The sequence below is a fragment of the Heterodontus francisci genome, chromosome 36 (genome assembly GCF_036365525.1).
Source record: "Heterodontus francisci isolate sHetFra1 chromosome 36, sHetFra1.hap1, whole genome shotgun sequence".
Lineage (NCBI taxonomy): Eukaryota > Metazoa > Chordata > Chondrichthyes > Heterodontiformes > Heterodontidae > Heterodontus > Heterodontus francisci.
Window position 1 is genome coordinate 21465808 of NC_090406.1, and position 21975 is coordinate 21487782.

General features: G+C 43.4%; 1 protein-coding gene across 5 annotated transcripts in view; it reads left to right on the top strand.

Annotated features, from left to right (window-relative positions):
• The window catches only part of LOC137351652 (GRAM domain-containing protein 2B-like), a 103955-nt gene extending 84607 nt beyond the window's left edge, over positions 1-19348 (top strand). For 4 of the 5 annotated variants that reach the window (XM_068016315.1, XM_068016317.1, XM_068016319.1 and 1 more), the window contains 4 exons: positions 4484-4573; positions 6199-6298; positions 7054-7161; positions 13908-13980. In XM_068016315.1, the coding sequence (XP_067872416.1) occupies positions 4484-4573; positions 6199-6298; positions 7054-7161; positions 13908-13974 (365 nt within the window). In that variant the 3' untranslated portion in view covers positions 13975-13980. Of the gene's footprint in view, positions 1-4483; positions 4574-6198; positions 6299-7053; positions 7162-13907; positions 13981-18304 lie in introns of those variants that run through there. The other variant, XM_068016316.1, reaches the window with a different exon arrangement.
• The last annotated feature ends 2627 nt before the right edge of the window (positions 19349-21975 follow it).

Here is a 21975-nt window from a genome sequence, read left to right on the forward strand (position 1 = left end):
ATGGTTTCAGACATGGCATCACATGTAGGTGTTAAACAACTGGCTTTGATGAATTGAGAATTCATACTTCCTGTGGGGGCCTTGCCTGTTGGGAATGCAAATCAGCAAATTATACACCATTCCCGCAATCTTTCGTCCATTCATTTTACTGGCAGCATGCCCACTGTTCCCTGATATGTAGTTCCAGTGGGTGAGGCTTCCGGGTAGGAGCATGCATTTGTAACATTGGCTGTTGGTCGTGTTTATTGTATTGTAAATTCCTTCATAGAGTTGCAATAAATTGTTTATTACTTTAATCCTCTAATCTATTGGGTCTGTAAGCTTGCTATAAACTACCTGTGTATAATGCAGTCTTTGTTTAATACTCAGCAGCTAAAGACCCAAGCTTCAATTCCCTTCCTAAACCTCTGCACCTTGTTGCCCCTTTCTCCTGATTTAAGGTGATGCTCAAAACCTGCAGGTGAGAAATTGGGCTCATTTTAGCCTGTTTTTTTTTGGTGCTGCAATTGCCCTTTGAGCTCCAAGATGGCCTCCGTGGTACAAGATTTAGATTTATATTTTTCGATTTAGAGATGCAGCACTGAAACAGGCCCTTCGGCCCACCGAGTCTGTGCCGACCATTAACCACCCATTTATACTAACCCTACATTAATCCCAAATTCCTACCACATCCCCTCAATTCCCCTACCACCTATCTACACTAGGGGCAATTTACAATGGCCAATTCACCTATCAACCTGTAAGTCTTTGGCTGTTGGAAGAAACCAGAGCACCCGGCGGAAACCCACGCAGTCACAGGGAGAACTTGCAAACTCCACACAGGCAGTACCCAGAATTGAACCCGGGTCACTGCAGCTATGAGGCTGCGGTGCTAACCACTGTGCCGCAGTACGGGAACTGCAACATCCAGGTGGTGTGTGACCATAAGCTGCGGATCATGCAGGTTAATGCCCAGTATCCTGGCAGCAGCTGTGATGCCTTCATTCTGCAGCAATCCGTTGTGCTAGCTGTATTTGTGCCACCACAGCAAATCAAAGGCTGGCTACTGGGTGACTTGGTCTAGTCACTGGTAACATGGGTGATGACTCCCTTGAACACATGCACAGCATACATACGATAAAAACCATGCTGTCACATGAAATGTGATAGAGCAGATCATTAGCATATTGAAACAAAATAGTTCCGCTGCCTTAAGGATCCCTGCAGTACATGGCAGAGTGGGTGTCAAGATTCATAGTGGTCTACTACATGCTCAGAATGAGGGGACAGCTCTTGCCACCAACTATCACGTGAGCAGCTAAGGAGCAAGAGCATGAGGAGCAGGAAGGGGACAACCTAGACAGCCCCGTTTCTGCCCGGGCTATCCATGAAGAATTTATTAGAGTGTGATACCAGTAATTGCACCCCCAATTTTTCCACTAACGGTCCCACAGTTTTCCTTTCCTCTATCCCTGATCATCATAGCATCATAGGTTCCGAAGAAGGGTCACTGACCCGAAACGTTAACTCTGCTTCTCTTTCCACAGATGCTGCCAGACCTGCTGAGTGAATCCAGCATTTCTTGTTTTTGTTTCAGATTTCCAGCATCCGCAGTATTTTGCTTTTATTTCATCATAGCATCTACTTGACTACAATCCAAAAATTAAAAGCCACCACAAACTAAACATTCCAAACAAAATTTATAAATTAAATCATGATGTATTGCATATTAAAGCCAACGACTCGCCCTTGTGCATTCCCTTAGTGCCTGTCTTCTTTGTGCCTTTACCTCTCCTGAAACTTCTATTCAGTACTAGTCCAGTGTCTGCAGCAGGGCTGATGGAAGGCTGCTGACCTTCTGTGGAGGAGACTGCAAATGGCGTTGAAGGACAAGCTTGAGCAGCTCTGGGCCTAGAAGGCCCGGTCGCAAACTTCACCATCTCAGCATGGGGGCAGCAGTCTGGGCTGTCTGTCTGACCCCAGTCAACAGCAAGAGCACTGGTGGATTGGCAGGGGTAGGAGGGTGACTGCTGTCTTCCTAAGAGGGGACAGCGGTTTGTGCTGTATGTAGCCACTGCGACTCCCCTGGTGTGGTGCCATCCTCCTCTGTAGGAAAACAGGTTGCTGGGCAGCTAATGATGCCCCTTTGCACACTGTAGTCCACAGCCATGAGGGCAACAGTCTGAGCTTGTATGGCAGCAAGCTGTTTTTGGATGACAGCCTGAGCTTCCATTGCAGCACTCCGATTTTAGGTGACTGCTTGTGCTGCAATGGAAGCTGCATCATGGTTGGGGTCCACAATCGTGCAAACAGAGTTGGCCACCACTTTCACACTGCAAAGGATGAGCTCTGGGTTCTGCACAAAGCCCTATTCCAAGTAATATGCATAGCTTCTGATTTACAAGCTGGAGATGGTGTATGTATGTGGAATGAGGGGGAGGTGGAATGTGAGAAGGATTAGGTATGAGGGTACCGTCCTCTTCGATGGTTTCAGCTACGGTGTCAGCAATTGTCACCATTAATGACCTTTTGAGTTATCGAGTGTTTGTTGTACCACTTATGTTTCTTTTCTGCAGTCCCGTTATATCCATCAATTGATTTCCTAATAGGACTTCACCCCCTCCCCCCCCCCCCCCCTCCCCCCCCACACAAACAACATCCCTGTGATGTAAAGTGCTCTCAAGAAAAGGAGGACCACCAAAAGGGTGGCAAGCACCTTGGGGTGTGAAAGAGGTGCTGTCTGTCAAATCCACTGATACCAGGCCACTTATGCCTGCAAAAAGAGGTAGTCACACTTCTCTGTGCCAGACAATTAATGCATGCAGTGGTTCCAATTCCAGGTTGGCTGCAGCAGCAGGCAAAGATATAGATGGCATGAAGACCTGACTAATCAGTTCTTTGGAAGCACCCTAAATTTAGCATGTCATGCTTTACATGAACACATGACAGGGTGATCATCAGTCAGCAAAGCATGAATAGCCCTTCCCTCCACGATTCCAACCATATTTGTATGCTTTGTTACAGCTGCCTGGCCAAATTGGTAAGGGAGTGTCTTCAGTCACATGCAAAGTTATGCCATCTGCTGTAAGAATACTTGCTCTTAATATGGACCATAGGATTGGCACATACAGTAATAGAATGTGTTAGCTGCACTCTTAAAACTGCACATGTAGATCCTTTCTCTCCATTTTTGGCTGTCACTTCTTAATTTCTTGCTTTTTAAGCATCGGCAAAGGATGCTGTTTGAGTTCCTTTTCTAAACACTTTCAGAAGATTTGTCCCATTTCCCCCATATTGCTACTTCTCTTTTTGTCTGTCCCTTTAAGTTTCATTTATTACAAATTTTCCTCTCCCAATACTAATGTGCTGTTTTCACTTGATCTGCTCTGCATTTGGATCTATAAATAATGTTGCAAATTAGTTGACCTGGGAAATTTGAGTGCAATTTGCACATTACCACTCATACAGAATTAGCTTCAATTCTTAACCTTTTTATAGATGACTTGCAGCAAATAGGGAAAAACCAGTCCCCTGCTGTGTGTATTGTCTTATCCTAGGAGATCTGTGCCTGATTCATTTTAGGAACTTGTCTTGTAAGACCCTATGGACCAAATTTCAAATCTGGATATATTGGAAGTTTTGGGGATTTATTTTCATTCCAAGACCATTAGAAAATATTGCAGACACTATGGGGTAAATTCTTGTCTTTACCACCTGTTAATCCTATGGAATGAAAATTAGGCTGGTTCTATACTGACTGGAAATCTGTTGTGCCAGTTCATCCTGCCCATACCCCATCCCGGCCCCTGACATCGTGATGTGAAAATGTTACCTGTGTTTCTTATCCACTTTCCTGGCTTAGATTACTAATAAATGCCAAAGACTTAAAAAAGTAATGGAGAAAATAACAAAATGAGGGCATAAGACTGCATGTGCTCTTTACATTCTCTAGTGGGTGTTGGTGAAACATGTTTGATCCCTTTTATGTGATGCAATGTCAGCCCTTTAAAAGGATCTTCCACTTAAGGGATAATTAATGTAAAAGTCTCTGAATAAAACTGTGTGGGAGACTGTACAGTTGAGTGTGTCACACTGTTGCATTTCCACACACAGATTTTTATTTAAACTAGGAAAAGCACTGTCATTGTTTGGGAAACCTCTTGTGGTTACTACGGACACGACAACGGTACACTCAGACCTGTCAACTCCTGCTCTCCACCTAACCACTGTATAGCTCATTCCTTCTCTTGTGTGCATATATTCTTTCCTTCCCTTTCCCTTGCTCTGTTGCTTCTTATAAGCGGCACATCTGTAACATTCTTATTCTGATAAAGGGCTATGCCTAAAGCTTTGATATTTTTCTTTCTTTACTGCCTGACTTGCTGAGGGTTTCCAGCATTTTTGGTTTTTAACAGTTACTCTGATGCTTATCTGGTGTTATCGTGAAATGTCTCTTGTACTGTACTCTCTGACCATGTAGCTTTCCATTATGTGCCTCCCACAGATGCTGCTGATGCAACTAAAAATGAGACTCTTTGTAAAGAGAACAAAGAACAGGAAGGGCAGCCTGAAGGGGGAACTTCACGCTACAGTGGTAAGGATCATTTACCACATACCTGGCATAATGGTAGCAAATGACGCTCCTGCTTGTATTACATTCAGATGAAGTGAGTAATTCTGTGTTTGTACATGTGTAGGCAGAAGCTTGGCAGCAAGTCAGCTACCCACTCTTTAATCATAGTTTTTCACAGTCCATGAATCACTAGGAATTAAAAAAAAAAATTGAATATAGTAACTGAAAGGAAATCAACTGATTCAAACAGCTTTCACAACTAAGAGAGAAATAACTGCAAGACGAATGGCCTTGCGTTAAAATGCATAAAAGATCTGCTAAAGTCAATGGATTTCAGCTGTAGTGGGATTCTGCTGATCTAACCAATGCCCCCCCCTCCCCCAATTCAGATAAATTGGAAAACTTGGATAAGTGATTCATAGATGATAGTGCATTACTTCAGTACAGAAACTGCTATAAAATGGATGGGCTTTGAGTGAATGAAAACACAAGATATACTGGGATGTTGTACAGTTCATGGACAAATGACACCCATTCTTGTTTGAGAGACTAGCTTTTAGCTTTTGTTATCCTTCACTGACTATGGGCTCTCGACTGTTGTTCTATTTCCCACCAACGTTGTCTTTTTTTTTTGTTAATCCTGCCTAGCATTTTTAACTCAAAGGCCTAATCACTTCCATTTGTTAACCTCACCACAGAAGCTGTAATAAAGAAACAAAAAAAAGAATTTTCATACTACTTTGCTGTATATTTTTTATATATCAACTGGGTCGCACCATATGTTGATGACCTGCTATGCTGGATCACAGATTAGTAGAATGCAGCCTCATGCTGTAGCTTCCCCACATGGCAAGCAAAGTTAACAAGCAGGAGGGTATTTTCGCACACTGATAAAGGAAAAACCAGGGGAGCAAATTCAGCTGAGTGCAGTTTCACTACTCTTTTGGGCAGTTGTAAAGGATTGGAAACACATTTTCCTCTCTGTGAGGAAATCTTAGAATGCGAGAGAAAGTGTAACAAGAGGTTTAAAAATTTGCCTTGAGCAAAAAAAAAAGTGTGGAAAACTCAATGGCTTTCTGGGTTTCAATAATGACCCTCCTGAAAGATCCCCCAGATACAACACCTAATACTAAAATTTCTTTTCAAAAGCACAAAGCTAAACATAGTAAATTCTCATTTTCATGCCTTGTTTGGGTGCCTTCAAAAGCTCAAGTTTGCATGAGGGATAAGAAATCTGAACTCTGATGGGACTCCAAAGCAAAATGGTGACTCTTCAGTGTAGAGAAGCCATTGAGCACTGTTGCAGAGCTGTATCACATACAGCAGAAGACGGAAAATAGAGAGCTCCGTACATTATAAGAAAGCTCTCGATGTATGTGAAAGGATCACAGTTAGGATATTCCATATTTTGAATGATTTTAAAACCCTTTTTTGCCTTTTGAGTATCGAGAGAACTGTTAGTTTCTCATAAGTGGTTGGTTATTTTTGGGAAGAAGCACTATTTTCAAACTAAAACCATGTTTCCTAAAATTGCGGTAATAGAGATTTTTCTCAAAATAAAAGTTGCTACTTTGTGGAAGTTGATCATTTATGTGCCATTGCTCACAGTAACATTCGCATTTTGTGTTGTTTTTCTCCCCCTGCAGGTGACTCCTGGTTCCAGAAAGTGACTGAGAGGATGAGATCTTTGGTTGCATTTCATGAATCGACCACCTTTAACACACTCATCATCATCTATGTCCTACTGTATGTATTTATCTTGGTCATTAGAATCATTTAATAGGCCTTGTAAAGTTCAAAAGCCTAAAACTTTTTTGAGAAAAGAATACTTATAGGGTAATATTGTAGATTTACAAACTAGTAGAATCTCTGGCTTCGATTTTAACTTGGGCTTCCTAGTCTAATTGGAGGTGTAGCTGCCTCAAAATGGCCGCTGCCCAAGCCACCTCCATCTTCAAAGGGGGAGGGGGGTCGGGTCCTACCACTGGATGGCCAAAGCAGTCTCGTTTCAAGTGGTAAGCCCTGTCTACAGCGCATTGGGTCTATGGTAATGAGGCCATGCCCTCAATATAGACTGGGCCTCCCGTTGGCACATGGGCAGGTGGTCAGTTTACTGCCTGATATTTAGAAACTAGTCTCATTTATAAATTGCTGAAACATTGTTTTAAATTTATTAATCCATGGAAAAAATGTGTGTAAGTCATTTACAGAAACAGGTTATATGATGGAGCATAGACAAACTTTTTAGAAGCGTTCGCTAAATGGTGAGATTAAGCAATATGCAGTAATTGATTATAGGGTATCTGATCCTATTACTGCAGAATATACTGTGCAAATAGCAATGTGTTCAATGTTTCTGATGTGAGATGACACTTGCAAAAGAAGTTTAATGGTTTGTAATGTTTTCACTGCAAATTGTTTCAATATGTGATCTGCAAATTATCAGGAATCTGTCCAGTTTCAATGTCGATCCTTTTAATCAGTTTAATTTTCAATTGCAGAGTGATACTGTTACTGATTTCTTCAAGCTACATTGGCTTCAGAATTGTGGCTCTAGAGGAACAGCTGTTGTCCATGGGAGCCTGGCCAGAACTTCATACAGATAACCAGTAAGTGCACAAACTGGTCAGATAAAACTGATAGACTTTTAAAAGCCCTGTGCCATCTTGCCAACTGCATGTAGCATTTGTGCATCTGAAACGGTCCAGGCTGTGCCTAAAAGCAACTATTGCTCAATGCAATATGGTAACGAACCTGCAAATTCAGCAGAAGCAATAATAAGCCCCTTCATGTCCAATTGTTTACTATCTCTTAATGCAGAATGTTGATTACTACCCCCCATTGCTCAAACAAGAAAGCTATAAAGTACTTTGATTTATTTGCTTAGAAATGTCTATCAGTTTGGAAATATCATTTAATTTTAGTCCTGTGGAGAATTGTTCTTTAGGTGCTCACATTGCACTGATACAGAATGTCAGGCAGGAGCTTTGTAAGGAATCCGATTTAATCAACATCAAAGACCAAGCCAGATACTGATTTGTGGAATGTTCGAGCAGGGAAGGTTGGCGCACAAACATCCTTCCTGCATTTTCCCAATTTTTGTGGTAATCGCTTTCAGTTCTAGTTCATGACAATTGCATAATATTGGAATTCTTGTGTTAGCATGTTGTTAATTAAGCATAGAGAATGACCACACAAAAGGCTGTTCATTGAACTCAAAGCTGGAAGATTCAGGGTTAATCTTGGGAATGGATAAGAATTGGGTTGGGGTTGTATTGGATTGGGTTGGGGTTGTAGTGGGTTGGAGGAAACACTGAGTGGGTGTTCCAAAGCTCAGTATTGGGACCACTACTGTTTCTAATTTATACAGAAACTCAGTACAAAAGTGGTCAGATTTGCAGGTGATACCAAATTAGAGGAGACAGTGGAATCGGAGGAGGTAGCTGAGAATTTACAGAATGAGTTGGGCAAAATATGTAAAAGGATAGAACAATGGAAGTTGAAATTTACTACAGACAAATGAAAGTATTACATGCAGGAAGGAAAAATAAGCAGCTTACATACTCCATGAATGGTGTTGAAATAGCTGAGGATGAAGTTGAGAGATTGAAGAGTTTTAGGAGACTTGGCACTCACCATGGAGACTTGACCCTCAACATATCCAGCCATGCAGAGTAGCAATCAACAAAGAACGTTGAGCTACATCGACACATTGTCCGAAGAAGTTGGGATCAAACTGTACAGTACTCTGCTCAAACAACAAAATATTGTTGACCGGAAGTGGACACAATCAATGGAGGCAGTACAGAGAAAAGTTACAAGGCTGATATTGTGTCAAAAGTCATGAGTTATGAAGCAAGGCTAGAGAAACTTGCAGCTTTTTAGTCAGAAAAGGAAGCATCTGAGAGATGACTTATTCCAGGTATACAAGATAGTTAAGGATATGGGACAGGTAAATGTGGATTATTAAATTGTAGGAGTGTGAAAAGGGGACAAACTGGTAAAAGGTAGATTCAGGACTTGTATCATGAAATTATTCTTCACAAAAACAGTGACTAACTTATGGAATAGACTTCCAAACAGAGGCAAAAGCAATGGAATCATTTAAAAACTAATTGACAATACTTCAGGATCTTCCTGGATGGATGAATTAAGATGGCTGGGATTTCTCATCCAAGAATATCTTGAGGTCTGTCACTTTAGTTGGTGAAACCACTAATCTTGATATCCCACTGCAATCTTCAGCCCAGTCGTGAGTTATGAAACTTGCGGCTTTTTAGTCAGAAAAGGAAGCATCTGAGAGATTCCGATGAAAGAGATTAGCACATGGGCAAAAAGGCTAATAAAATGCTAAGCGTGCCTTGGAGTTCCGAGCCATTTGAGGGAGGCTCTATCATGCTGAGCAAGGAGTTTCTGATGGCGAAGCCCACTCCATGCTGTCTTGGTTCTTCAGGATCCCTGCCCTGCCAGAAGAAGGTGTAGTCTTGCTCTGCTAGAGAGCCACTCGCGGGGAGGCGAGTCTCCTGAAGTGCTGCAATGTCCACATTGAGTCTACTGAGCTCGTTGTTAATGATGGCGGTCTTCCGAGAATCGTTGATTTGTGTAAGGTCTTCCGACAGGCCAGGACACATAGTTCTGACGTTCCAGCTTGCAAAGCGAAGGGCTGGTACCTTCTTTCCTTTTTTCATGTTGTTTGGTGCGGTGTATCAGTCCACCTTTCGGGCAATGACCCTGAGCTCCAAGCACCCATTGAAGCAGGCAGACTGTGGCGGGACAGAACCTTATTGACCGGGGGCTGCCCGGTTTGAGGCGGGCGGTAGCTGTCCAGTGAGGTGCAATGACCTCTCCCACCGACAAAGGCAACCCGTGGCGCCCAGTTTCTACGCCAATTTATCTGGACTTATAACCCGTAACTGCTGCCTTCCGTGTTGTTTCAGTCGCTGTGAGGCAACTATGGAGTGACCTCTCCATGGCGCATGCCTGGGCAAATTTATGGAGGTTGAGAGTTGCCCAGTCGTCAAAACCCCCCTCTCGGCCTTTCTGGTGGGGTCCAAAGGAGTGCAGGACACGACGTTTGGCACCAGTATGGCTGCAGGAACTGCCGGAAACATGCCAAAGGTGACACATGACCGCCTACGGGGTTCCGCTCCGGATTTTCTGTTAGGGTTTACTCCCTTAGCCTTGGTCTCTCCCGAGACGCCCACAAGGCAGTGGGGTTGTTGGGGCCCCTACACAGGTGTAGGATGGTGCCGGTGGGAGGAGGGGATGCAAGGGGGAGGGGTAGAGGGAGGGGGTGGGGGGGGGGTGCAGGGGAAGGGGGTGCGGGGTGAAGATGGTGTGAGGGGGGGGGGCGGGCTGGGACGGGGTTGTGAGGGGGTGAGCTGAGAGGGTGGAGCAGGGAAGGGGACGGGGGTGGGGGGGGGTGGAAGGGGGGTAAAGGGGGGGGGGGGGGAGGGGGGGTGGAATCTGGTGCAGGTAATAAGCCATTTCCTCAGTGCCCACCATCGACGTCCGGAAAGCTCATCCACGTCCTTCGGGAGGTGAAGCATCATTTGGCAGACTTAGAGGTGATTACATTTGTTAAAGGTTTTTTTTTTTTTGCTGTGGTTTAAATAAAGGCATGCAGCATTGCCGACAGTGCGCTGCAGATGCTCTCCGAGCCATCTCCCGCGGGTGCTTTGAAGTTGCGGCCGGGGGGGCCGTTCCCTCAAATGGCTCGGAACGCATACTGTCCATCCGACTGCTCACCACCTCTGGTCCAGTACACCTACTCAGCATCTATGCTCCAACACTCTGTTCCGCACCTGAAGCTAAAGACCAGTTCTATGAACAACTCCATAACATCATTAGCAGCATCCCCAACACCGAACACCTATTCCTGTTGGGGGACTTTAATGCCAGGGTTGGGGCCGACCATGACTCATGGCCCTCCTGCCTTGGGCGCTATGGCGTTGGAAGGATGAATGAGAACGGGCAGAGACTGCTTGAGTTGTGTACCTATCATAACCTCTGCATCACCAACTCGTTCTTTCACACTAAACCCTGTCACCAGGTTTCATGGAGGCACCCAAGATCACGTCGTTGGCACCAGCTAGACTTCACTGTCACAAGGCGAGCCGCCTTAAACAGTGTTCAAATCACACGCAGCTTCCACAGTGCGGACTGCGACACCGACCACTCCCTGGTGTGCAGCAAGGTTAGACTCAGACCAAAGAAGTTGCATCATTCCAAGCAGAAGGGCCACCCGCGCATCAACACGAGCAGAATTTCTCACCCACAGCTGTTACAAAAATTTCTAAATTCACTTGTAACAGCCCTTCAAAACACTCCCACAGGGGATGCTGAGACCAAGTGGGCCCACATCAGAGACGCCATCTATGAGTCAGCTTTGACCACCTACGGCAAAAGTGCGAAGAGAAATGCAGACTGGTTTCAATCTCATAATGAAGAGCTGGAACCTGTCATAGCCGCTAAGCGCATTGCACTTTTGAACTACAAGAAAGCCCCCAGCGATTTAACATCCGCAGCACTTAAAGCAGCCAGAGGTACTGCACAAAGAACAGCTAGGCGTTGCGCAAACGACTACTGGCAACACCTATGCAGTCATATTCAGCTGGCCTCAGACACCGGAAACATCAGAGGAATGTATGATGGCATGAAGAGAGCTCTTGGGCCAACCATCAAGAAGATCACCCCCCTCAAATCTAAATCGGGGGACATAATCACTGACCAACGCAAACAGATGGACCGCTGGGTTGAGCACTACCTAGAACTGTACTCCAGGGAGAATGCTGTCACTGAGACTGCCCTCAATGCAGCCCAGCCTCTACCAGTCATGGATGAGCTGGACATACAGCCAACCAAATCGGAACTCAGTGATGCCATTGATTCCCTAGCCAGCGGAAAAGCCCCTGGGAAGGACAGCATTACCCCTGAAATAATCAAGAGTGCCAAGCCTGCTATACTCTCAGCACTACATGAACTGCTATGCCTGTGCTGGGACGAGGGAGCAGTACCCCAGGACATGCGCGATGCCAACATCATCACCCTCTATAAAAACAAAGGTGACCGCGGTGACTGCAACAACTACCGTGGAATCTCCCTGCTCAGCATAGTGGGGAAAGTCTTTGCTCGAGTCGCTCTGAACAGGCTCCAGAAGCTGGCCGAGCGCGTCTACCCTGAGGCACAGTGTGGCTTTCGTGCAGAGAGATCGACTATTGACATGCTGTTCTCCCTTCGTCAGATACAGGAGAAATGCCGTGAACAACAGATGCCCCTCTACATTGCTTTCATTGATCTCACCAAAGCCTTTGACCTCGTCAGCAGACGTGGTCTCTTCAGACTACTAGAAAAGATCGGATGTCCACCAAAGCTACTAAGTATCATCACCTCATTCCATGACAATATGAAAGGCACAATTCAACATGGTGGCTCCTCATCAGAGCCATTTCCTATCCTGAGTGGTGTGAAACAGGGCTGTGTTCTCGCACCCACACTTTTTGGGATTTTCTTCTCCCTGCTGCTTTCACATGCGTTCAAATCCTCTGAAGAAGGAATTTTCCTCCACACAAGATCAGGGGGCAGGTTGTTCAACCTTGCCCGTCTAAGAGCGAAGTCCAAAGTACGGAAAGTCCTCATCAGAGAACTCCTCTTTGCTGACGATGCTGCTTTAACATCTCACACTGAAGAATGCCTGCAGAGTCTCATCGACAGGTTTGCGTCTGCCTGCAATGAATTTGGCCTAACCATCAGCCTCAAGAAAACGAACATCATGGGGCAGGATGTCAGAAATGCTCCATCCATCAATATTGGCGACCACGCTCTGGAAGTGGTTCAAGAGTTCACCTACCTAGGCTCAACTATCACCAGTAACCTGTCTCTAGATGCAGAAATCAACAAGCGCATGGGTAAGGCTTCCACTGCTATGTTCAGACTGGCCAAGAGAGTGTGGGAAAATGGCGCACTGACACGGAACACAAAAGTCCGAGTGTATCAGGCCTGTGTCCTCAGTACCTTGCTCTACGGCAGCGAGGCCTGGACAACGTATGCCAGCCAAGAGCGACGTCTCAATTCATTCCATCTTCGCTGCCTTCGGAGAATACTTGGCATCAGGTGGCAGGACTATATCTCCAACACAGAAGTCCTTGAAGCGGCCAACATCCCCAGCTTATACACACTACTGAGTCAGCGGCGCTTGAGATGGCTTGGCCATGTGAGCCGCATGGAAGATGGCAGGATCCCCAAAGACACATTGTACAGCGAGCTCGCCACTGGTATCAGACCCACCGGCCGTCCATGTCTCCGCTATAAAGACGTCTGCAAACGCGACATGAAATCGTGTGACATTGATCACAAGTCGTGGGAGTCAGTTGCCAGCATTCGCCAGAGCTGGCGGGCAGCCATAAAGACAGGGCTAAATTGTGGCGAGTCGAAGAGACTTAGTAGTTGGCAGGAAAAAAGACAGAGGCGCAAGGGGAGAGCCAACTGTGCAACAGCCCCAACAAACAAATTTCTCTGCAGCACCTGTGGAAGAGCCTGTCACTCCAGAATTGGCCTTTATAGCCACTCCAGGCACTGCTTCACAAACCACTGACCACCTCCAGGCGCGTATCCATTGTCTCTCGAGATAAGGAGGCCCAAAAGAAGAAGCCTTGGAGTCCATACATTAAACTTTTTTTAAAAAAAATATGTACTGTTCAAAACAATAAAAATTTCATTATGAAAGCCAAAGTAATTTAGGTTTGAGGCTTTGATTTCATCCTGCTTTACACAGAGAAATAAAATAAGATCCAATGTCAGTTCAAACATCAGTTTCGTTTTCCTGCAAATGGCATACTTTGTACCTTCAAAAAAAAAAGCAATTCAGTTGAAATGTTCTGATGGCTGCATGCCAAAAGAACAAAGTTCAAGCTGGCATAACTGAAGATTGTATTGCTAATTTAAAACTACTCTCACAACTTGGGCTGAAGCTGAAAAAATGGCGGCCTGCCTGTGCAGGCTGCAAGCCAATGAGGTGCCCCGATTCCAAGCACCATCCCTGGCAGGCACTGATGCCATTTTTTAAAGGGCTGCCAGCCCTACCGGAATGTTTAAATACTTAAAGAAATTGAATGAAATTCAATAAATACATTTCTTTTTCCCCCCTCCCACCCCCCAATAACAATTAAATTAATTTGCCCTTCTCTCTCCTCCACCCCCCCCCCCACTTGTGTCTACCATCTGACCTTCACCACCATCACCCACCCCCACCCCCCCCAAACTTTCAACTCCAACCTTCCCACCAACCCTTTCATCCATGATGCTAATTTGACCCTGTTTTCCCACCTGACTCAAGTGTTCCGCCTTGTTTCCCCAGACGGGGATCCAAAGGTGTGGCAGTGCAAGCTGCTGGGCTGAAGCTTGGAGCGGGATATCAAGATTAACAGTGAGTACGTGCAAATCTATTCATTAACTTTATTTGCACATGGTGATTGTGCTTCCATCGCTGAGGGGCCACCATGGTGCCTCGCTGCCGCCAGTAGGATCAGGCTGAGTGAGCCCTGCTGGCATCGAAGTCCATGACGGGCATCATTCAGGGCCAACTTTCAGGCTCCCAACCCCACCCCGGCGACAGATCCCGACATCGAGGGCTCCTTAAAATCTAGCCCCTTGTTTCTTTCTGATTTTCTGTCTTGTATAAATGCTGCATACTATAGAATCTTTTACTTCTATCTGAAAAAGCCTTGGTTTATCATCTCATCCAAAAGATGGCACCTCCAACAGTGTAGCACTCCTTCAGTATTGCACTGTAGTGTAAGTCTGGACTTTGTGCTCAAGTCTGAGGAGTGGGGCTTGAACCCACAACCATCTGACAATTACAGGCACCTTTCTCTTTCTCCCCCCACCCCCCAGCAATATTAATATTGTATTCAAAATATAAATGTTTTAAGCGCACAAAATACGACAGTTCCTTAATTCACTTGGACAATAATGATCTGATTGGACATAGTCAACATGGATTTATGAATGGGGAAATCATGTTTGACGAGCCTGTTGGAGTTTTTTGAGGATGTTACTAACAGAATTGATAAAGGGGAGTCGGTGGACGTGGTATACTTGGATTTGCAGAAGGCTTTTGATAAAGTCCCCCACAGGAGGTTGATTAGCATAATTTAAAGCACATGAGATAGGAAGTAATATACAGGCATGGATTAAGGATTGGTTAACAGGCAGAAAGCAGAGAGTAGTAATAAACGGGTTAATCTCGCGTTGGCAGGCTGTGACTAGAGGGGTACCGCAGGGGTCAGGACTTGGGGCCCCAGCAGTTCACAATATATATCAATGATTTGGATGTGGGGACCAAATGTAGTATTTCCAAGCTTGCAGATGACCCACAACTAGGTGGGAATGTGTGCTGCGAGGAAGATGCAAAGTGGCTTCAAGGGGATTTTGACAAACTTAGTGAGTGGGCAAGAATGTGGCAGGTGGAATATAATGTGGAAAAATGTGAGGTTATCCACTTTGATAGGAGGAATAGATGTGCAGGGTATTTCTTAAATGATAAGACATTAGAAAATGTAGATGAACATAGGGACCTAGGTGTCCTTGTCAATAAGTCACTGAAAGCTACATGCAGGTGCAGCAAGCAATTAAGAAGGCTAAATGTATGTTGGCCTTTATTGCAAGAGGATTTGAGTACAGGAGTAGTGAAGTCTTGCTTCAATTGTATAGAACCTTTTGATTAGACCACACTTGGAGTACTGAGTGCAGTTTTGGTCCCCTTTACCTTAGGAAGGATATTATTACCATAGAGGGAGTGCAACGAAGGTCAGCAGACTTGTTCCTGGGATGGCAGGACTGTCCTATGAAGAGAGATTGGGGAAACTGGGCTTGTATTCTCTGGAGTCTCGAAGAATGAGAGGTGATCTCATTGAAACCTACAAAATACTTAAAGGTAGATGCAGGTAAGATGTTTCCCCTGGTTGGGGAGTCTAGAACCAGGGGACACAATTTCAAAATAAGGGGGAAGTTACTTAGGACAGAGCTGAGGAGGAATGTCTTTACTCAGAGGGTTGTGAATCTTTGGAATTCTCTACCCCAGAGGGTTGTGGAAGCTCAGTCATTGAGTATGTTTAAAGTAGAGATTGACGAATTTCTAAATACCAATGACATAAGGGGATATGAGGATAGTCTGGGAAAAAGGCATTGAAGTGGATGATCAGCCATGATCATATTGAATGGTGGGGCAGGCTCGATGGGCTGAATGGCCTACTCCTGCACCTATGTTCCTATTTGTAACTGCAGTACATCCAAAACACACTAACTGATTCAGACAGAACACGCGTGACATGATTGTATCCCAGACATGCTATTGATTAACTTCAATTGTAACTTTGTTACTTGTGTTATCATGTCACTCGGCTCACAGTATAATAAAGCTACTCTTAATTCAAGGATGTATCTTGCTCTGAATTGTTTTTGAATTACGCAATATTCTGAAATAGGCAGTGTAGATAACATAGGAAATTAGTTTTAATGAAAGGCCGTCAACCTGAAATGTTAATTCTGTCGCTATCTCCGCAGGTGCTGCCATGCCTGCTGAGTATTCCAAGCATTGCCTGGTTTTATTATAGGAAATTAGAATTTGGCACTAAAAGAAAAAGTTGAGTTATCAATTATTTTAAATTAAATAACTTTTGAAAGAAAGAACTAGCATTTATACTTTCATAGCCACAGGACATCCCAAAGTGCCTCATTGCCAATGAAATACTTTTTTTGGAAGTGTAACCATTGTTATTATGTGGGGAAACACGGCAGCCAATTTTTTTTCTCGGGTTCTAGAGATCAACAATTAGGTTAATGAATAGATAATCTGTTTTAATGGTGTTGGCTGGGGGTTAACGATTGGCCAGGTTATCAGACACCCCACTGACATGCCTTCTGTACCTGAACTGACATTGAATTCACTTTCCTTGATCCTTCCTGTATTTATATCCCAATCTCATTGGTTAAGGAGATGCCCTGTTTCCCTCACTGTGCCATTATCAGCTTGCACTTTCAGCAATTTTTGTGAGCAAACATCTTTTGAACTGAAGGGTGCAATGGCAAGTCTAACTAATGGCAGATGCTGCAGATGCCCTGCTGCAGCAAATTCTCTCCCAATAGTGTTCTGAGAATATATCACATCACTTAGCTAGACGCCTAATAATAGAAATTCTCCTTTCTCCTCCCCATTTTAATCTTTGCTACGTTAATTCTCAGATCCTAGCTGGAGCTGTTCTATCCAGGTGTATTGATTCTAGCCAACAGCTCTTCCAGAAATCTCCTTTTGTGATTCAGTGTAATTTCCTTTAAGATAATGTTGGCTGGCTCACACACAAAAGAGGAGACTCTTGGAAATGAGAAATGTTTCTAAATAATCTGCCATTAATTTTTGGATTTTTTTGATGTGAATTCTGCATCTGCATAGAGAATACAAATTGGTTTCTAGTCTTTTCAAATATTAACCCTTGAGAAGCTCTTGCACTGTAATTTTCCCTATGTAGTTAGCTTCAGGATGAAATCTACACCATAACGTTGAGCTGCTACCGTTCCCACACTAGTTCGCTAATATAAATAAAATACTTTGTTGCCTCTTGGTGTTAAGTGTTCGGGTACTGAATACCTTAGCACCACTCAAATATCTTAATATTTATGCAGTTTGCCTTTGTCACTTGCGGACACAGACAATCTTCACTAACTAAAGGGCCTTGTGGATATTTCCCCCTACCCCTCATATCTCCTCTCCTGCTCCAAAAGTGCTCCATGTTATATGGTGGCATTGTAGACCTATTTTCTTGTTCACCTGCACCCACCGTACCACCCCTCCCACAGTACCACCCCTCCCACAATCCCATTCCTTGTCTTATTACCAGTCTCAGAACCTGAACTGTGATCAACACCTGACCACCAAAGGGTGGGAAAACATCGGCACAAATGCCCTCAAGTTTAGTGAAAGAAGTTAAGTACTTGGGACACATCTATCTATCAGTTGATATATTAATGATACGTCTAGTGCCTGCGTAGCTTACACTGTCACAAATGCATGACAATTTTAATACTTCTGATTTGCAGTATGGAATTTAAAAGTGTGCCTTGTTGCATAACTATGCAAAACAAATTAATGCTGTTGATGACCGGCCTGTGCCTTGCATCTCAATGCAATACAAACAGCATTTTTATGGCATTTCAAGCTTTTATTTAAATTCAAACGTACTGTGCTAATTTTTTATTTTTTTATTTTTAGCACTAGTATTTGAGGCATGAACGACTGCAGTGCTGTATTGGTTGGTAGTGGATCAGTTTTATTTCATTATGAAGTGATCATGTTTTGACAGAGCAGTGCTCCACCTGAAAATCGAATGGAATAAAAAAAAATATATAAATTGCTGCAGTAACTAGAAGCAAAAGATTGTCAAAGATATTAACAAACATCTGTTACTTTTTGTCGAGCACTCCATGAGTTAATATGCAGTACGGTCTTCAATCCCAAATATGCTGTTCAGAAAAAAAACTTTTTTTTTGAGAGTTAGGAGCTTCAAATGGTTTTCACCGACCTGAAACGTTAACTCTGCTTCTCTCCACAGATGCTGCCTGACCTGAGTATTTCCAGCATTTTGTTTTCATTTCAGCTTTCCAGCATCCGCAGTATTTTGCTTTCAGGTTAGAGATTTGGTATGTGTTGCCATATTATGGTGGCCACTATCATGTATCTATCTTTTGTGTTTTATGTAGATACAGAAAAACATGAAGCTGGAACAATAACTGTGAACAGCACCATCCACATGTCCAAGGATCCAATTGTGCCCGGGTGACTCTACAGCAGGATCATGTGGTATCTACCAGTTCACATCAAGCATTTTGTGACCATTGTGCATCGTGGGACAAACTGAATTTTTTTTTGCTGACTGTCAAAAAGGAATAATCTAAACCTGCATACTTTTTTTCAGTCTGTAGCAAGACAGATGTTTTAGTGGTGCCCTGCTTGTAAAAAGGGGGCACTTGTCAGGAATTGACTATTTTGTGGCAAATGCCACTTGTTTGTTCAAACAAGATAGCGAAGGTGCAATGAGTTTGAGATGTGCCAGCCTGCTTGACAGGGTTTGTAACTGAAGTCAACATGTTTTGCTGCTAACTGTAAGATGATCTACTGTGAACTAGCAAGCACTGAAGGTAACCTTGAACCTTTTTAAGGAGGAAGCTCCCAACCGCAACAACCTTGAAAATTTCACACTGTGAAAAATGTTTAGACATCCTGTTGTATAATGACGATATGCAACACAGAGTACAGACCATGCCTTGCATGATTGGTCTGGTGCAATATAAAGCAGGAGATGGCATCCAAGCTATTTTTCATATTTGAGCATTAAGCATTATGTAAATTGGTCTTTAAAGTAAATGAATACAGAATGGTGTTGGTGGTAGGTGGAATTTGTGTGATGATGAGAGCTGCATCAGTTTTACTCCAGTATGAAGTGACTACAATCTGTGCCTGAGAAGAGTATGAAGCAAAAAAAAACTGCAATAACTCAAATCAAAAGACTGTAGCAAAGGTGTAAACCAGTAACAGTTACTTTTCTCTGACACTGCATGCATAAGTGAGTTTATATGCAGTACCTCTTTAATCAGAAATATGATTGCAAAAAAAAAGCAACTTTTTTGAGCTTAAGCACTTAAATGGTTTGTTTCTTTAAAACATGCCATTCAGCATTTGTTTATTTATCTTTTACAGTGTATTGTATTGTAGTGTAATCTCTGCAACATTAAATTTGTTATTTACATTGCATACTCCTTATTTGGGCATCAACATTCTCCAGTACTACTCACTCCTGTGCTGCCAAACTTCATCCACTAGATGGAGATTTATAAACTCCAGAAGTTGCAGATTTTCCCCAGAGCATTATGCACAGCATCATTAGTCTTTCCCTGGGCAAAGCCACTGGAGATTCACTGGCTATGAATCTGAAGTGGTTTTCACTGTCAAATGGATTCGCAATAGGCTCATTCCTCTTGTGAGATAACAATATAATAGCCATTGGAGGTGAAACTTCAATTTCCGCTGGAGAGTAAACCAGGAGGTCAAGCCACTACCATTTGGTTTTTGCACCTGCAGAAGTTGAACATTCTGTCCACAGTCTGAGTGCTCTCTGTCACACCACGGACATGATTGTCCACAATTATGATAATCAAAACCTTTGACAACAGAAAATTTAAATCTGTAGTTGAACACAAGCTGAAAGCTGCAAAGCAGTGAAAAGCAAAGGTATAAAACAGGAATTAGCAAGCTAATCTTACATCTGAGAGAAAAGGATCTGTTTAAATTTTAGTAGTCACTCATCTTCTGATAAGGACTTTAACCTAACTTTCACAGGCTGACTTGCTGTCTGCTTCCAGTTTTTATTACAGATTTTCTGCATTCAAAGTTCTCATTTTACCAAAATGGAACAACCTAGGATGGTATTTAGGGGAGTTCCACAGTGTCAAAGGATGCTGTAGATTGGTTTCATTTCAATCAGAGGTGATGTCATCTGAATCTCTCCTGTTACAGCCACATAACTTATTCCCACACATCATTTAATCTTCCTACATCCTCCCATGGACTAACAAAGCAGGAAAAATATGTAGGCAGATGGGTTTTGGAAGTATCTCAGCATTAATTTGAAGAAGAAAGCACTAGCGTGAGCTGACTTGTGACATAATCTTTTTTCACATTTGTGTAATTCTGTAAACGTGAATATATATTCATGGCATGCTTTCTAAAAATAGAACTGTAATGCTTTGCTATCTGTGAGTTTGTAAAAGGGCCACATTCTGCTTGTTCCTTGCATTCATGATTTGTCCTCAGTCCTGACAGTACACGACAGCCAATACATCCCCACAGGCTGATTTTAACACTATTAATTTACATGCCAGGGATTCAAAAGGAGGTCAAGTCTGAAGAACACAACACTAAGTATGTTCCGTGTTCAGGTGTAATGGGCATACTTTCCCACTCCAGGTCAGCAATAATCTGGTGACCTAAGGCATATAGTTTTGTCTGTGGAGGATGAGGTATATTTCTGGCCTTATCTGAGATATAGTCCAAACTTGATTTCCACCGAATGGTAAAGCAATCTTGTCCATCAGGACCATTTCCACCAGCTATTTGTGGTTCTCACTGGCCAGAATGACCCAAAACAAAAACTTAGAGTGAACAGTATCATCAATTCTCCCTCTACTTGATTTGACCTATTTTCAAACATATAATGTTATGCAAACTCTGTACTCTAATCATTCCAATAACTCTCCTGAGAGATGTTGGGAGTAATCTGAACATTTGAAAACTGGCAGCTTTCCCAAAGTGAAAATTGCCCCTGTTATATTTGTATTTTTATGCTGATATCACTGTAAACTATTCATATATTAATATAATTGAATAATGAGGCTTTTTTGATTTATGAAGATGCTTTTGTTTAGGTTTATGAGGAATGTGTTGTAATTATTGTATCAAGTCTGTACTAATTTATAATCATTTCTGTGAAATGATCTTTCGTAAATTAAAATATGAACAAAATAATAAATTGTTAGCTGTTATATCATTTCTCAATTTTTTAAGAAAACCGCTTTTCTCCATAAGCATGTAAGGCACGAAAAGGTTACTCTAAATTTCAGGCAAATCTAGAGTGGCCATTGGATGCCGTCTGTATGACAACTTCATAGACATGTTGGTCCTGATATTTATGAGGAGGTCAAACCCAGAAATATCTGGAAGGCAGACAGCAGGACTGCATTCGGTGGGGGGAGATCAGATTGTGGGGGTGGGCGGGGGAGTGATCCCAGGGTGTGGGTTGGCGGATTGAGGCAGGTTTGCTTGAGGGGCTGCAGTTGGGGGAAGCACTCCTCCTGGCATGCAAGCAGTGCTGGCAAAGCACTTACCTGCTAGAACTGGCAGCTCCTGCCTCCATTCAACTGCTGGGTTTCCTGAGCCCTGGGAAATCCAGCTGCAAGCATTAAATTTAAACAGCTGCCAAAATCTTTAGAACACCGCCTCATTAGCATGTTTGGTAATTTACACTGCCTCTCTTGAGTGGGTTACCTGGCCGTCCCCAAACAAAATCAGACGTAGGCATGTTCACAATGGGTTGGACTTGGGGTCGGGGTTGTTTTTCACATTTGTTAACCATTTAACCTACTAGCATAACCACCCCCCCCCCCCCCCCCAAACGCCACATCCTCAATTGCTCCCCACTTGTCACTGGGGGAGGGGGAGTTTAAAATTTACCCCTTTATACTGAGAGTGACCACTATGTGTCCAGTGGAAAACTGAGTTGCGTTGGTCAGCTAAAACAAATGGATCTGCTCATGCTCAGGATGCACAGATCAAATATGCACAAAATGCATCTTGTTTCACATGTGCAATTTTGCTA